The sequence below is a fragment of the Arvicola amphibius genome, chromosome 7 (assembly GCF_903992535.2).
Source record: "Arvicola amphibius chromosome 7, mArvAmp1.2, whole genome shotgun sequence".
NCBI lineage: Eukaryota > Metazoa > Chordata > Mammalia > Rodentia > Cricetidae > Arvicola > Arvicola amphibius.
The window spans coordinates 20164264-20182521 of NC_052053.1; the positions used below are offsets into that span (position 1 = coordinate 20164264).

General features: G+C 38.8%; 1 protein-coding gene across 2 annotated transcripts in view; it reads left to right on the forward strand.

Moving 5' to 3' along the window:
* Positions 1-1387: 1387 nt before the first annotated feature.
* Kcnh7 (potassium voltage-gated channel subfamily H member 7) overlaps positions 1388-18258 on the forward strand; it is a 426118-nt gene continuing 409247 nt past the window's right edge. For both annotated transcript variants that reach the window (XM_038335737.1, XM_038335738.1), the window contains exons 1-2: positions 1388-1698; positions 3396-3626. In XM_038335737.1, coding sequence (XP_038191665.1) covers positions 1623-1698; positions 3396-3626 — 307 coding nt within the window. In that variant the 5' untranslated portion in view covers positions 1388-1622. The remainder of the gene's footprint in view (positions 1699-3395; positions 3627-18258) is intronic.

An 18258-nucleotide genomic window follows, 5' to 3' on the forward strand; every position in this document is an offset into this window, starting at 1 on the left:
AATATGCTAGAAACAACAGATTTGTCTATGCTCTCTACTGTGGATTGAAATGGTGGCAAACACAGAAAGGAGTGTGGATATGGCTATTAAAGATGACAGCATCAACGAAGGGAAAGAAGCAAGAAGGGAGAAAAAGAAACCTGGAAAGAACAACTTCTAAACAATGTTTTCCTAGCACAGCTTGCCTTAAGACTTGGGTAGGATTTGAACCGAAGTATGTGTAAACCAGGAGGAGATTCCCACATTTGAGGACTCTGAGAAACAAGGTATCAAGAGGTCTCGATGTTGCCCTTTGCATCTCTTCCTGTCTTATGCAAGCGCTCCTTTAGAAAAGGGGAGAAAGCCAGAGGTATTGGCTTTTACGTTCAGAACGTTCAGAAGGTAAGTAGCAAGGGAGGTCACTTCAAGGCTGCGAACTCTTAGCCCCACCCACCTTTTGTTCCTTCTCCCTAGCTCCCAGCCTCAGCCATTCCAAACTCTTGCCTTGTTGTGAACCATTTGTTTACACAATCTTTGCCCTTATCATCCTCCTGGCAACCTCTAGTCCCTGGAGACCCAGTCACCCCCCTCCCCAAAAAAACGTTGCAACTCCTGAGGGACTCCCTCGGGGAAACCCGGCATGCTGGGCGGTGCTGGGTGCTGACAGCCTTCAATCTTTCAGAGACTTAGTTCAAGCTGGATAGCCCGGGCTTCATTCAGGGCCCACCCTTCAGGTGCTCGGGGGACCTGGACCCTGAAATTGCGCCTTCACTCTTAGCTGGCGCATCTTAGATCTCCAACATCCTGAGCGCCAGCGGAGCTTTAATACGCTCATTGAAGGGCTGGCTTCCCACCTGTCTTTGCTTTGCAGCTGAGGGTGTGTTAACTACCTCGGTGCAAGGCGCTTAAGGATGGAGCCCTATGGCTAGGGACGGTGGAGATCACCTTCCCAGAGTAGCTGTTTTATCACTGAGTTTTGGAGATTTCTTGGCTGCCTTCCGCTTAAGGCACGCTTGAGTAACCCGAGCTGTGGCGGCGCCCAAGCTCCCAGGATAACGCTCTGTGTGTGTGTGTGTGTGTGTGTGTGTGTGTGTGTGTGTAGGGGGAGAGGGCGGGGACAGAAACGTCAACCCCCACCCTGCCTCCTTTTCTTTTCCTTTTCCCCTTCCTGCAAAAGGCGCACAAGTCTTCTACCCCACCCCACACCCGCCCACCAGCAATCCTTGGGGCTCTGGGCAACAGCCAGGTTAAGCCCATTTGCACTGGGAAATTGGCGCTGTTTGGGAGAAGAGAAACAGATCGATTGCCCTTGTGACTCCCCGCCCCCCCCCCCGCCCAGCCCGCCCCCCGCGTTCCTCGGCCCTCCCCCGCCGCCTCCCGCACCCCGCCTCCTCCCCTCCCCGCCCCCAAGCCTCTCACCCGCGGCAGGCCGGTGCGAGGCCCCCTCCAGAAGGTGAGCGGGATGGATTGGACTCCGGCGGGGAACGCGGGTGTCTCGAAGTGGTGCTAATGGGAAGAGATTTCTGCTCTCCAAAGAAGATGCGCTGCCACAAAGAGCGGCTTGCGCGCCGGCCTGGGCTCTAGCCCGGGAGACATCCCGGGAGAACTCCGAGCTTGGAGCGCTCGGCTAAGACCCGGGCAACATGCCTGTTCGCAGGGGGCATGTGGCACCGCAAAACACCTTCCTGGGGACCATCATACGGAAATTTGAAGGACAGAGTAAGTTCGTTTGTTCTCTCCTGTCGCTCGCTTTCGGCTTTGGTAGAGCACTTGGCGTCCGTCGCTTCCAACCTAGAGAGATGGACAACTCCAGACTGTCAAGTTAGAGGCTGGGAAAGCCAGCCAGGCAGTTCGGATGGCAGCGGGAGTGTTCTCTCTCTAATATTAATTTGGATTTACATTTTAGATTATGGACTCCATTGTACAAGGCAATTTGATCCTTCTCTCCCACTGCTCCATTATCTGCCTTGCTACTTCATGCCCTACTAGTCCACAACCTTAAAGGGAACGTGCTGGTATAGCATGGGCTTGCGTTATGAAGCTCCTTTTCGGTGGCAGACTTTTTAAAGTCAGGAGAAGAGCCGACCACAGGCTCAGAACAAGGACATGTAAATGGTAGTAGCGATGTAAATGGCTATGCAAACTGTTTTATCTTGGTAAACTGCTGGGCTGTGGAATGTCAGAGATGCTTGCGAGATGTCAATTGGCTCTTAAAACTGAACTTTGTACGGAAGCTGAAAATAGACGTCAAAGAATAATTTGGAGAGTGGTGGTCTGGTTTTGGGTGCAAGATGCTCACTACTCAAAACCCGTATTTGTGTCTCTGTGTTGCTCCCCTAGACATGCCGTCTGGAAATTTATAAATCAAAGGGCAGTCCATAAATCCCACAGAGACTGAATGTAGATAAATTTAATGTAGTCACGTAAGCAAACCACGAGGAATTAATGATTTTACATAAATCTAGTAATTTAAAATCCTATAGTTGTAGTTTTGTATTCTGCGCTAAATCTCCCTCAGTGTGCATTTATTTTGCATACCTTCACAAATTTTGCAGGACTGCATTTAATGATGTGAAGATATGGTGTCTGTGTACAACATTAACTTCTCTATCCTGCTTCATATTCTTTCCGAAAATAGTTTGCTAGCACAGTTAATGGGAATTGGTATTAAAATATCTACTATCACACAAAATTCTACTTTGTTGCATAGAAAAAAGTTTTTTTAATGTGTTATCATCATGCTTAATGCATGTGTGTAGTTTTTATCCTTTGCAATTGAACATTATGAAAGTGTGAAGCTTTACATAATTTATTGTTAATAAATGTGAAGTCATTTCATTGCTAAAGATAATTGTCTTAAAAACACAGCCTGTGTAAAAATTGCAAACATATATGCCTTCTTTACAAAAATCAAGCAAAAAACAAGTCTAAGGACAATAAGTGCTTTGAGAAAGTTGCGTTCTAAGGTTCAGTCAAAGTTGAAGACAGAAAAGCATGACAGTTACAGGATGTTTCAATTTCCTGACTTAGAAAAATTTACCATACAGCTCAGTAGCATTCTGGAATTATCCATTGGCAAGCTGCATATCTGCCTGTCAACTAGGACCCCTGGTTTTCACAGAGCTTGAGAAGTTGGACATTTCTGTTATTGAAATTATAAAATAATTTTCTTAATTCCTTAATTACTTATTGTCACTGATCTCACACATAAAGTACCAGAGGGGTGTGTGTGTGTGTGTGTGTGTGTGTGTGTGTGTGTGTGTGTGTGATTTCTAATTCTTGGGAAGGGTCTAAATAATTAGCATCTGGGGGAAACAACTGCTTTCCAGACCCTTATTATGCAACTAATTGTTTCAGTGTTTGCATGAACCCTGTGGAAGATGTCTATAAGATAACCTACCCTCTTCTTATTGCAGATAAAAAATTTATCATTGCAAATGCCAGAGTGCAGAACTGTGCCATCATCTACTGCAATGACGGGTTCTGCGAGATGACTGGGTTCTCCAGGCCAGATGTCATGCAGAAGCCCTGCACCTGCGACTTCCTCCATGGGCCTGAGACCAAGAGGCATGATATCGCCCAGATTGCCCAGGCGTTGCTGGGGTCAGAGGAGAGGAAAGTGGAGGTCACCTACTATCATAAAAATGGTAATGCGGGCCTGATGAGAGTTTCTTGTATTTGATTCCCTTGAAATGAAATTTTGATTACTCAAAGTTCATATGCAGAAGAACACCACGTAGTTAATTGTAGATGACTGTTTTTTAATGGAAAGTCTTATTTCGCAAGAAATAGGGATGTTCTTATTTTTGGATCAGTAGGAAAAAGATGCTTCTTCATGTAAAGGTACCTTGTTTGAACTCTGTAGACGTGCAGGAACTTAATGTCACCAAGGGCAAGAATGTCATCAGTCAGTCCTGACACCTTTTAAAGGAATGATGTGCAGATTTGAAATCCATTGTTTTCGTCATTCTGTGCCTAGTGTGTGAAAAACACATTCTATTTGCCTACATTTGGTCATATTCCACTAGGTCTTCTCAGAAGCTGTTTAATGTGAATTGAAGATTGCTACAGTTAGGAATGTTTCCTGGCTTTTTCAGTGTGGTTGATGGAACTTCTTGTCTCTTTCCTTTGTTTTTAGAGAAGATTAAGCAGAATTTATAGTAACTTCTTCAACTGAGTCACAAAACTTGGGTTCATACATATGTTATGAAATAAGAAATATAGAAGACATTATTCACTGTAAGAAATACGAAAAAGAATCTGTGAGTGTGCAGGGTTATTAGCATTCACTCTTCCACCATAGATAAGCTAGCACTTCAAAGCTAAGGCCATTATTTCAATTTTAAGGATACACTGCCTTTTTCTGGTCTTGTCCTGGGAGCCATGTGCATGCATTTATACTGTAGCTCCCTTTCTCTTCGTCTCCCTCAGTATCTCTCTTTCTCTGTCACACATTTATGTTGTGTTCATATTATGGATATAGACATAGAGAACTGAATGCAAACAGATTACTGTATACTCATATAATCCCTTTTAAGGTAAATGTGGATGCATAGGGTGCACACTTAATGGCATTTACTCATTTAGCAAAACACCTGTAGAAAACAAGTATGCTGCAGTTTCTGCCAATATTGGATCGTCTGCTTCTCCCCATTGTATGTACAAAACTTAATGATTCTGAATTCTGAGAAGCCTCTCAGTTTTTTTAGAAAACGCTTATGTTTGGCAAATGTATGCCATACTATAGTCTATACCATAGTATGACTCCTTTGAAAACTATAAAGAAAAGAATATCAAAAGAGAGGTATAATTCTTTCTCTTACTTTCTTATAATGAAATGTGTCATGCTGAAAAATGTGCAATTCTTAATCATTGGATTTTTTTCCATTGTATGAAGTTAAATTTGAGTGGGGTATTTGGAACCAAGTATTTCTGGAAAAACAGGTTTGTATTGCTCTGGAATGAAAGCAATTATATGATTATCAAACAGCACAGAGCTTGTTTCTTCAATCCTTCCCATTTTTCTCTTCCTTTTTGATCAGTAGCATTATGTATTATAAATAGTCCAATGGTTCCATTGTCTAGAAATATTTCTGTATTGAGACTTTCATGAAAGACTGCAACTTACCTCTTTCGTCTATATGCCAAGAAACTCGATTTTTTTTGAAAGTGTAAAAAGTTCAGTGCTGTTTCTTCTCTGACTAAAAGGATAAGGTTGACATGGTCTTTGTTGTGGTTTTTCAAGGCAATGTGGCCCATCATTGGTTGATATATTTTCAAGACTGTTTAAGAAACTTTTTTCAGCTTAAAAACTTAAAGTACTGCTCTGGCTAAACCAATTAAAAAATGAGTACATTTTTCAGAATGGTTTTTAACTAGGAATTGTACCTATTTTGGTGTAACTAAAATGTGGAAGTTTTGAACCCTTATCAATTCATTGGCTATAATCACAAAATGAGCTTTGTGATTATAAAGGAACACTTCTCAAAAAGGATTTTATGTTTAAGCACAAACCTGTTGGTTACAAAGCCTGTAGTAAAGATGTCAGTGCATTGACCATTGCAAACATATGCTTGGGTGGTTTCCTTAGCTATCTGAATTTTAAAAACAATTTCATACGATTCTTTGTTTGGAAGCCACTTTAACTATAGAAATGTCAGTCTTGGTGAAAATTGTCTCAATTGATTTTTTCAGGTGCAACACACTTTGAAGGAGTAGGGTATCTTTAGTATTAGCAAGAAACTGTCTAACTTTAGCTGGTAGAGGAAATGAATAGATGAACTCAGTTTTTCTACGTTTCAAGGAAAACTTATTAAATAAAATCCACTTGGATACTGTTAAGATACAGATGTTTACCTACTTTGGTTGCAATAGACTAGTGGTTAGCTTTGATGTTAATTCAGGTGCATTGAATAGAATCTTGAGTGTTTACTGTCTTATTCACATGACAGCTATAAAATCAGTCAAGGCTTATGAGATTCAAATGCTTTGATAGTTTCACCTTTTATTGACCTGCTGTGAGCCACGTTGTATTTATAAAAGCAGAGAGACAGAAAGAAAAAAAAATAGAAGCATTTTCATTGGCTTGTTTCTTAAAGTTTCCTTAAGTCCTTTTAGAGGTCATTTACTTTGATGATATGCTTTCTTGATTCTTGATTTTTACTTAGTAAATGCTTTCTTTCCTTACTAATTTATTCAGCAGTTCAATGAAGTATGTAAGTTATGTAATGAACACAGTGAGAAAGTTAGGAATAGCTGAGATATTCTACGTTTACAATTCATTCTTGATGGAACAGCAAAACTCATCTCAGGATTAAAATATTATATATGAAAGCTTGTTTCCTGAAGGGACCCACTGGTTTCCTGAGCAGTGGGAGCCAGAGACATACGCAATGAGTCCCAGTGGAAGCGTCGTGAGCTGCATAGCCAACTGAGACACAATACTTCCTACCCTGCTCAGTGTCGGGCTGTTTTAGGTAGAGTAGAGTTTGCTGTTTACCAGAATATCAATTCTTAAAAACCCACATATCTGAAGTAGAAGCACTTGACAGCCCTTCCTTTGAGAATTCTATTTTACAGTTTAAATCATTATTGCATAAATCATTCTTGGCAGCTCTGAATGTTGCTTGAGGTGATAAAGCTGTAAATCTTTTGACATGAAACTCTAATTATATAAAACTATAATTACACTGAGACTTATATAAGGATGGGCATGTATTTTAATACTGCGATGCCTTTATGTTTTAAAAAAAATACCCTGAGAGGAGTAGTGACTGAACTAGAAAACAATTTTCTTATTTGTGGTTTGCAGGTGATGGGAATAATTGGCTGTGGCTTAATTTACTTGCTTACTTGATTTTTTTTTGCTGTATCACATAAGAGACATAGCCTGTTGGAATCCTAAGACCCTTCATCTTTATTTACATGTGTAACTCAAGTTACCAAGCAACTTCAAAAACCTAGAAAACCAGAGTAAACTCATGGACAAATAACACCTTTATTCAAAAGGAGAGAAGGTTCTGAAATGTGTGTGAATTAGTAACCAGGCAGCTTTATTATGACTTTGTTATCAAATTTTTCAGACCCAAATGCAGTTGGAATTTTACTGTTCAACCAGTATAGTTACCTTTCTTGTCTTCGTGTTGCTTTCCAATAGCTGGAGGATGGACAGTGATCAAGGAGAGTCCTTGCCTCCTCTGCTCTGCGTTTCACTTCCACTTATGCTGGAAGTGGCTTTGGTTTATTAACATTGAGTCTTGCTATCCTGAAAGCGATGCAGAAAGACCTAAAAGGTGCTGTTCTGCAATTAAGAGAGAAGGGTTACCCCGGGTTTTAGCTCTAGTTTAGGTGACAGGCTAATCATAGGTACAAAGAGTGCACAAGGGGTCTCGGCTCTGAGGGCAATTGTATGTGTTGTATTAGGATAAAGCAACTAATGTTCTTTTGCAATTTCTAAACCATAGATATTTCTAAGAAGTTGCTTACAAACCAATAAAAAAGTATAGAGAGATCTTATGATATTTAATATCAATTATAACTCTTCCTTTCTTTTTCAGCTTTAAAATAACCACTAATATATACTTTTAGCCATACTTTGTTACTTGAGCACTCTAATGACGTCTTAAGGAAGCAATGCAGCTCAGTTAAAAGTTTAGTCATATGAAATAACTATTAGAATAGTTTTACATAAGCTTTGTGCTCATAATATATTCAGCTCTCCTAATTCTTGGATTGTATAGTAGAGCTGCAGATGGTGGTTTTAAGCACAGAAATAGAAATATAGTTTGTGTGTCTGTAATTCAAGCCACAGGAAAGATTTCCAAGGAGCGTGTTGCCCGGGATTCATTGTCAACTCCTTCCTCTCATCTCAACTTCTCCATACTTTATTCAGCAGGCTATTATAGCATCAGAGATTCTAAAATTCATTCTCTAATTTCTTTCTGAACCTCATACCTTCTGGAGATTATGCTGGATCCACGGTATCTGTTAGTAAAGTAACCATTCTAAAACAGTAGTCCTCCCCACAGTCTGAAGCCTCATTTCCTTATTGTCTCACGTGAAACTAAAATGTCCCAAAGATAAAAGTGGTCTGATCATATCTTGGTACAACACCCTCCAGCTCTGCACCTGTGATCACTGGTGCAAAAAGACGCAGTCTTTACTGGTGGCTTGGGAGAGGACTGCTTGGTTGACTTTATTCCTAAATGGCTTGAGAGCAGGTCAGTTTCAAGGCACAGTGTAGACCAGTCAGAGCAGTTTGCTTCTCCTAAATTCTAAGGGGTTGTGTGTGTTCTATTGTCTGTACAGGAGTAGCAGGTATCGTATGGAGTACTGTGGTGTACCATCCATACTGAATTTGAATTAGAAGCCAGGAAATACTTATAATTTTATCTCTTCTTTATAAACCGCCGGTCAACAAATATCTCACAGTACTATTCCCTTCTCCATTAGCTGTCAAGTCCTCTCATGGAGGTCTGCATGACCCACTTCGGGAAACATGGAAGTATCCATTTCTCATGTTATCTTCAGAGGGGTCTTACTAAAATATGAGCCACACTGATGATTTAGTGAAGCTAAGAATCACTTTAGGTGAATTTTATGCATTAAATAAAGGTTAAAATAATTACATAGACTATGGATCCTACTATTCCCCTTTGACAGAAATAACTTGGGGACCAGAGAAGCTGAGTCACTTGTCTTAGTAGCTTTGCCTTAGTGCACAGTTCATCTATGTGAAACGCTTGACTACCTGCTTATACTCACTAGAAACTCTCAGGATGACATTCTAGGCTCTTACCCAGTGTTTGTGGTGGGTGGCCTTCAAGAAAAAGATTTACTGGGGTTTTCAAGTGGGGCATACTTGAGTAAAACAAGGTAAGTTGTCAGCTCTAACACGAAAGTTAACTTTACCAAAATTTACCTTCTTGGCTTAATTTCCTCTTCTCACAGATATTAGAAAATGACATCTCTTTTTAAAAGCTAAGTGTCCTAGCCATAACTTATTTGTGACATAGTTTCTTGTTTGTTATGCATTCAGTGACAATAACTTAGTTGGATACAGTTGCAAGTTTGATTCTCCTACAAATTGTAGGTAACCCAGCTGCCCTCAAACTTGTAAGCCTTCTGCCTCTACTTCATGAGTGTTAGGACTCTAGAGGCACACCACTGCACCCATTTACGCTCAATGTTTTCTTGGGATTATCTAATCAGTAATTACACTTTAATACCAAGAGTATTCAATAATGAAAGGATAAAGTCCAAAAAAGTTAATTATTAATAATTATAAATGTCATATTAGTGTTTCCTTTTTCTCAACTGTGCTGCCTGCATTTGCAACAGTGGTAGGCTGCTAAGAAGGTAGTAGTGAGGCATCTGGAAGGTATTAACCACCATAAGATACAGTGTGCCCCACTACTAAAAATTAAACTGAGGTGTACACTTGTCCCAACCAAGATCCAAGAAAGCCTAGATTAGACTCCCATTGTCATAACAGAAAATTCCATAATATTTTCTTGATTTTAATTGAGAAAAACAATGTACCCTATCTATGACAACTCGTGCATCTCTTGGAGAACCCCCAATGAGTGATCTTTTCCACTGTTGAAATATTTATGCTTCTGTTTACAAAAACAAAAGCGAGCAAAAAAAAAACTGATTTGTTTTGGTAGAACACTCCATACTACCTTTTCCTTAGAAAGAGATAAGATCAGCAGTGGCTGGTGCTAATGGTCAGAGATTTGTAGGAAAGACTAGAGAGAAATGAGTGGTGGGGTGACCTGTGGAATCGCTGACTGTTTAAAAGCTGCGCTCAAGCTAGAATGCAGGGGGGTTTGTCAAATTCCTTGGAGCACAGTGCTATTCTTCACCTGAATTTTCTTCAGAAATAACTGAGCAGAAGACGCCACCTTAGCAGTATATAAATTGGAAACACCTGTTTTGCAAAGAAATCAGTGTTAAGTTGCTACAAAGGTGTGTAAGGAGTGAAGAGTTTATAACAAGCTTCCATTTACCTTTCTCAAGTATGCTAACAATTTTCTTCATCTCTCTCTGAGAAATCTTTATCAGTCACGTAGTTTCAGGGTTGTAGGCTTCATTGGTGCCCCTGTTTCATTTGTCATTCCTTTCATTCTTCCCTCATAGTCAACAGGAAAATGTCCACTTCTCATGGATTGTTAGTTTTGATCCCATACGAAGTCTTAAATACTGTTTAAAATGTTGACTTTGGAAAATGTAATAACAGCATGGGTTCAGGAACCAGCAATGCCTGTTTCCTCTCATAGAGATTATATGCCCTTGTGTTCAAAACATTCTTTTAGAGTCTGCTCAGCCAAATCGTCACTAATGATGCAAAATGGCAGGCATGATGCTACAATTTAAAGTTCAAAATAGTGTGAGTCTGCAGTAGATTTCTCAAAGAATGTCAAGATAAACCAGATATTTGCAAACAAAAATTTTCTTAGTATTAGAAAAGATTTCATCCTGAAAGCATATTACAGTACACAAATCTAAATTGTATCTATTTGAAAAGAATCAGTGTTAAATTCATACGAAGGTTTATAATGAATGAATAATTTTAAACAAGTTTCCATTTACCTTTAATAGCAACATTAACATTTTCTCTTCTTTTCTGAGAAATATTTATTAACCATATTTTTGATATTTCATGTTAAAAGTTGACCTTTAGTGATATCTGTATTCAAATGAGTGCATAGTAGATGTGCCTTACAGTTGTTAATTCCAGGTGCCTATCATATATAGATTGAAGCCTTCTACACAGATATATCTTTTCTCAACTAACTAATACTCATTGACTTCCAGTTCTGTGTCTGGTACTTAAATAAAAGTTTCCCTATTGCTTTGCTGTGGAAACCTTGTGAGTCAATAGAATCTTATTATCCCATTCTTCAAATTAGTTAATTTGTGATTGAGAGGACTTAAGCAAACTACTAATGACCACAGAGCAAGGGATATGAGGTTTTCAGACTGTGCATATCTGAGCTTGTAGACTCTAATGTTCTTCCTCCAAAATAAGATGCTTTCGTAACATGTTTATTCTAGTTCTTAATACATATATTTGACTGATCGCATAAAATATATGTAATCAATTTAACTCACACCAAAAGGAGTAGTTTTCTCTAAGTATTTTTTATTTTCAACTTGACTTATTGAACAAAATGGATGTCTGTCTGTTAATTTTAAATTCAGTGGAATAAGAGTCATTAGTTTAGGAGTGTAATCTCTTAATAATTATGAGGTATATCCCCTTTTGTTCTTAATTTTTTTCTGAATTGTTGAATAGAAATTATATGCCAATTTAAGCTTTGTTATGTCTTTTATCTGGTCAGGACACTTCCCTTCTCCATTTCTCAGGAAACAAGCCCCTTCCCACCACACCCAATAAAGGTTATGCTAATCGTCTAAACCTAACACTTATTTAAAGGGAAAAGTTGAATTTAATAATGTAGACAGTTTCTAGCTTGTTTGAATCTCTTCCACTTTTCTTCCTCTTTGGCCATACACCGTGCTCAGTAACAGACTGCATTCAAATTCCTCTCCTCAGTGCCCCTTAGCACCCCTCCCTGCCTCTGCCTGCGGAGTTCCTTTGCCCTGGGAGAAACCACAGCACCCCTTCTTTCACCCTTCAACGCTTTTCCATTTCTCCGACAGCTTCTGTACAGTGTCAATCTCAGCTCATTTCAAAGGTGTTCTCTAAATCTCTCCATCACCTTTTCCACATTCCCTGACATTCCTTTTCATATCTCTATTACGATACTTAGGAAATGAGGCTTAAGTAATCCGTTTCTAAACTGGCCTTTTCTACTCAACATTTAACATTTTGAGAGCACTCATGGAGGCATTTATTAAAGACTTGACAAAATAGCAGAGGAGTAGAAAATGATTTTAAAATAATCCAGGCACAAACATTTTTGTAGATGAAATTATTTGTAGTATTTTCAATGATAGGCTGTACAAAAGTCCCATTCATTTATTCTTTCTGTCTTTAAATATCATATGCTACTCATATGGTAAATGTGAAAAGTGTAAAAATCAATAACCTCCATTGTTTAGTTGTATAAACAATGAATTGCTAATTTTGATTTATCAGGAATTCTCCAAAAAATATATAACAGCTAATTATCCTTCTTAGTGAGTCTGGAAGAAGCAATGACAAGAGCATCTACAACACAAATGTCTAGTCCTTTGCTAGAATCATCCTTAGCTAGATCTGGAGGGTACCCACAGGTAAAGGAAAGTAGCAATTCGTCCATGTGTTCTTGTCATCTCAGCCTTCCCTGCATTTCCCCAAATACTCATGATAAAATAGCTATAAAACCTTCCCTGCAATTATTCTGAGCTCTTTCCCTTGTCTATAAATAAACTCATCCTTATACTAGTCTCTCCAAACATTTAATTCCTTCTTTCCTTTCTTGTCTTTTTTCTTCATAAATTTTGTCTCATGGAATAAGAATGTAAAATCTGTATGGTGTCAAAAACACTTCATCAGTCATACCCTGAGACCTGAGGCTCTCAACACCTCAGTAAGCAAGGGACTTTATATATTTCACCTCTCTCTCTCTCTCTCTCTCTCTCTCTCTCTCTCTCTCTCTCTCTCTCCCTCCCTCCCTCCCTCCCTCCCTCCCTCCCTCTCTTCCTCCCTCCCTTCTCCTCTCTCCCTTCCTCCCTCCCCCCCTCTGTAATTCAATTGCCCTGACAAAAATCAGGAAATACAGATGTACGTATAGCAAATAAAAACAGACATCTATACTATTCAAACTAAGAGATCTTTACTGGTTAATGATGGCATATAGTATTTATAATTTTCTTTGCAAATATATTTCTGCCTATACATTTATCCATATGGACTCTGTTAAAACAAGATGACAATGGCATTATATTTTGTATACCCTTGTATAGCTTTATTTCTTCAATGAAAAATGTATGATGAATCAAAACCTGCTGTAATGATTGCATAATTTATTTTCATATGGACAACCCAGAAATTATTATGATATTCTAAAATATTTCATTAGAGAGAATAGAATATTACCAAAATACTTAAGAAATATTTAACAGTTTCCAACTTTGTACAATTGTAAAGACATCTCCAAAGAAAATATATATCTTGTTTACCTGAAGTGTTCCTTTGGACACATGTTTCCATAAGTATAACTGTTGGATAAAACAATATATAAGTCTCAAAATGATGCATGCATATTTGACACTTCTATTATATTTTATACTTCAAAAGAGAAGATGTTTTCTTGTTTATTTATACCTTATGAATAATAATATTTGGACTTCCTTTTAATTTTAGTTGAAACAGTAAAATAATCTTATTTTATGATATTAATCTCAAATATTTACTGAAGAACATATATAGAAAATATATGAAGCAATCTGTTTTATGGTTTACAGAAAACTGGAATTGGATATTGTTATAATTATAGCAATGAGAATCTCCTGAATAGCTAATTAATTGAACTGGCAAGTAAATAACATTTCTCATACTGGGATAATTCTTTCAAAACTGCCAGTCACATTTACATTTTATTTTAGTAATTTCCTTACAAATTTTGAAATCTCAGATTTTAAAAACTAGTACAAATTGTTTACTATTGAAAAATTAACCAATTAAAAGAGAAAGCATTAATTGACGTTTGTCACTTTTCTGCATGACATGAATTGGATTTTATCTTGCTTTAGTATTTATTGTTGTCCATCTAATGTGTGATCAAAATTTTGAGTATTGAAATTTTTTTCATGAAATATAGATTCCTAAATAAGGTCTAGTCTTGATCACATAAAGTGTGACTGTACAAGGTAGTAAACTAACAAGAAATGAATAGAGTACTTCAATATACAAAAGAAGCAAATTGTACCATGAGTGATATGTGATGTCAAATAATGAAATTACTCAGTAATGTGTGAGGAAGAAACCAAGCTACAGAAACAACAGCATGTTAGACAAACTACCAGCTTTATCCACATAGTCTTACATAGCTCACAGAGAAGACAACAGGAAAAGACCCTGTGTCCCCAGCTCTCTTCCTTAACCAAGACAAGCAGAGCTCAGGTAATCAGATCTCTGTAGCAGTGACTCAATGCGTAGGTCTTCCCTCCAGGTGTTCTTTATAATGAATGTCACTTATCTGAGGCTCAGTAGGATTTATGGCTTCCCAGATTGCTCTTAGAATTTGCTCACTGAATGAAGAACTCCACAGAAATGCCACTAATGATGTGAGAATTCAATCGTCCTATTAGCTAGGCTCTAGTCCGTTCACAATCTAAAACCGCAATACTCTTTCCTTTCTTCCATAGTTCATGTTTCTAGGCTGAACAGAAGGTGTCCTACTGAAATTTCATACCTACCAACTCTCATTATTTCAAATGTATTCATTGCAACTCATGTATGGCGTGGGTTATACGACGTTTTATTTTAATTACTGGCTCATTTGAAGATGCCAATAATTTCAATGATGAATTTCCCTTTGGCAAATACTTCATATTAAAGAGTTGTTATTAGTCTTGGCATTTTGAAAGTGTGAGCAACGCTGCTTCCGCTTTAAATAGCTTTACCAAGGAGGAGTTTTATAATGCCATCTTGATTTTTCTTCTGTACTAGGAAATAAATCTAAATGTCTGGGACGCATCGGATCTATTACAGAAATGACAACGTCAAGCATAAGATGATAGACAAAGTAGTCATAGGAGTACTTACTGGGTGAGCCTTGAAGAACTGATGATAAAACATACGTTGAATGTAAAGAATGAAGATGAAACCAAAGCCTTTACGTTTTGTTAGCTGCGCAATGGAAACCCTGAAGAAGACAATCCATGACACTACATTTTCTTCCCTCACATCTTACTTGTGCTCACCTCTACAAAAATAACTGAAGAAACATAGTACTTTTTTTCCATAGTAATGGCATGATATTGGAAACAAAGGGGACTTCCTTGCTTCTAATTTCACTGTTCCAGAACTAAAATCATCCTCCCCTCATTAACCCTCACTCACTTTAAGCAAAACAAAACAAACAACAACAAAAAATTCAGTGTTTGGGGGGTTTTTATGAAAATCATTTTTAAAAATTTATTCATACACAATAATATCTTACAAAATGTTTAAAATTTTGCCTAATTTAGTTCCGGTGATTTATATGCAGTCTTATACTTTAGGGTAACTATGTAGTAGAGTATGGTTTTCGGATTTAAACAATATTAATTATAAGTGTCATTGACTAAACCTTTAAAATATGCTCCTACTTGCACAAAGTGTTGACAGGACCACTCCATGGTGTCCTTAAGGAGAAAGTTTTTATTGCAGATATCAGGGAGGGAACAAACAGAGACATTTGGAAGAATCCAGAGCAGGAAGAGAAAGAAGTAGACTGAACGTGGATAGCAGATTAGACATAGCCAGAGCCTTCTTCAAGAGAGGAGAAGAATAGCCAAGGACAGAGAAAACAATCCTGAGTGAAGCAGGAGCAGAGCATACAGAAAACATGGTAAAAGTAGCGGGGTTATGAGGAAATGAGTAGCTTGAGGGAGCAAAGCCCATGAGCTGGAGGGAGTTTAGGGTAAGGGAGAAGGTGAGAAGGGCTAGGGTCCAAGCAGGGACTTTTTAATATGTAGTGGGTACTTATGATACCAAGGGAGGATGGAGGTCAGAATGGGTTTTGATATGTCGGTAGGTAGTGTCAAGTTGGGAGCATAGGCCGCTGCCCCTCACATCTATCCCAGCCCCCAGGCCTGGTCTGGACTCCAAATCCCAGCAGGCCAGGTACTGATCATTCCCTGGGGGTGGGGTCAGGTCCCCAGGGTATTTAAGTGATTTCCCCAAATAGGAACACTTGGTCTCCCTTTCTTCCTCTGTGGCTTCCCGGTTCCCCCTCAGGGCCACCTGAGAGCACAGAACTCCCATTAAACCTGGATATTTCTTAACTTGGCTTGTTTTGATTTGGCTTGATTGGGAATTTTGCGTCGGCAGGGAGCTCACATTAGGAAATATTCCTAACAGGTAGACGTATATTTCTTCTTCCAGAGGTAAGGAAAATGACTCCCTTTGGCAGATAGGAACCAGTTTCCCAAGCTCCTGAGAAATGCTGGCTTTTATGTAAGTGTCAGGAATCTTCCTATAATACTAAGTAAGCTCATTACTGGAAATTTGGACTTCATTTTTGAGTTTGGGGAACTGTGGTTTCTTTTGACCCTAAAACTATTCTTCTAAAATCTTCCCATTAGAATACCCTACCTCACTTAAGGAAAGGGGTAGTTCATAGTTCCCATTTTGAAGACTGAAATCATGGAGCTCAGTTGCTTTCTCAAAGCTGCTAAAATTATCTGGGGTAGCCACCATCTGAGCATGCTATATCTTCTTTCGGAGCCCATTGTTGAAGGTCTCTATTGTACCTCAGCCCACCCTGACCCCTTTCATGCAAATTCAGTGATATCCCTGTGGGGACAATCTTATCTTAACAGAAAAGCATCAATTATTTCTGGATTTAAGATTGTGAGGGCTAGCCGGGCAGGGGTGGCGCACGCCTATAATCCCAGCACTCGGGAGGCAGAGGCAGGCGGATCTCTGAGTTCGAGGCCAGCCTGATCTACAAGAGCTAGTTCCAGGACAGGCTCTAGAAACTACAGGGAAACCCTGTCTCGAAAAACCAAAAAAAAAAAAAAAAAAAAAAAGAAGAAGAAAAAAGATTGTGAGGGCTATTCTTGGTTGTTACCTTGACATCTACGAATATTATTACTATCACTACCACCAACTACATCTGAACTAACTAAAATCCAAATGAATGAGCACACCTGTAAGCTACTATTCTTAATTACATTTGAAGTGATGGGGAGACCCCATTTCATTCCAGATCGTAAAGGTAGGAAGATCCACCTTTAACATGGGCCACGCGTTCTGCTGGATGCCTCTATAAAGAACATGGAAGACGGAAGTTTGGTCTCTTTTTGCCTGCTTGCTGTCACACTAACTAGAAAGTCTATTTTTTCACTGGCATTAGAGCCTGTGTTTTTATACTGATGCCCAGCTGAAACATCTAGCCTCATAGACTGAGCAACTACTGGATTCCTGGACTTTCTGTTGGCAGATAGTCATTGTTGGACCAGCTGGACGACAGCCAGTAAACCATTCTAGTAAATACCGTGTGTGTGTGTGTGTGTGTGTGTGTGTGTGTAGTCATGTTCCTCTGGAGAATCCAGATTTATATATATTATATAAATATATATTATGTAAATATATTATAATAGATACATTAAATATTAATATATATTAATTTTCAGGCTTCTAATCTTTCCTTACATGTAATTATACAAACACACAATTCTTTTTTTGGTTTTTTTGAGACAGGGTTTCTTTGTAACTTTGGAGCCTGTCCTGGAACCAGCTCTTGTAGACCAGGCTGGCCTCGAACTCACAGAGATCCACCTGCAGAGATCCACCAGCCTCTGCCTCCAGAGTGCTGGGATTAAAGGCGTGTGCCACCACCACCAGGCCAAACACACAATTCTTGCTATGCAGGTTTCAAGGTCTGTCCATGCTTTTCAGGAAACAACAGAAAGAGACCAAGAAGTCCTTCCATTTCCTATATACAGTAAGGTTTACTCACCAGTATAGTATAGGATGGCTGTCTGAAGGGTATTGACAATCACATAAATTTATCTTGTTCCTACATTGTCCTACATTGTCTTACCTAGAGCAGTGCTCAACAAGTTATTTCTTTAAATCACTGACTGAATCAACATATACAGCACACTCTCTTAGCCCAGCCAGAACTTTATCGCTTAATCACTTGCTTTTTTTCTTTCTTTCTCTCTCTCTCTCTCTCTCTCTCTCTCTCTCTCTCTCTCTCTCCTCTCTCTTTCTTTATTTCTTTCTGTCCTTTCTTTCTTTCTTTCTTTCTTTCTTTCTTTCTTTCTTTCTTTCTCTTTTTCGTCTTTCAAGACATGTTTCTCTGTAGCTTTGGAGCCTGTCTTGGAACTAGTTCTTATAGATCTGGCTGGCCTCGAACTCACAAAGATCCACCCGGCTCTGCCTCCCAAGTGCTTGGATTAAAGGGATGCACCACCACCACCTGGCTATCACTTAACTTCTTTCACAGAGTGTTAGTGAACTATGATGAGCACTAATTGGTGTGTGTTCCCCTGGGAAGAAGGGTTAAAGCCTCCTGTTAGCATCCTAACCTCCTGTTAGGGTAAAGCCTCTACTGTAGTTATTCTTGTTTAATTCAAGCTTTCAAGCCTTTGTGGGTGTAGCTTTTGACATTG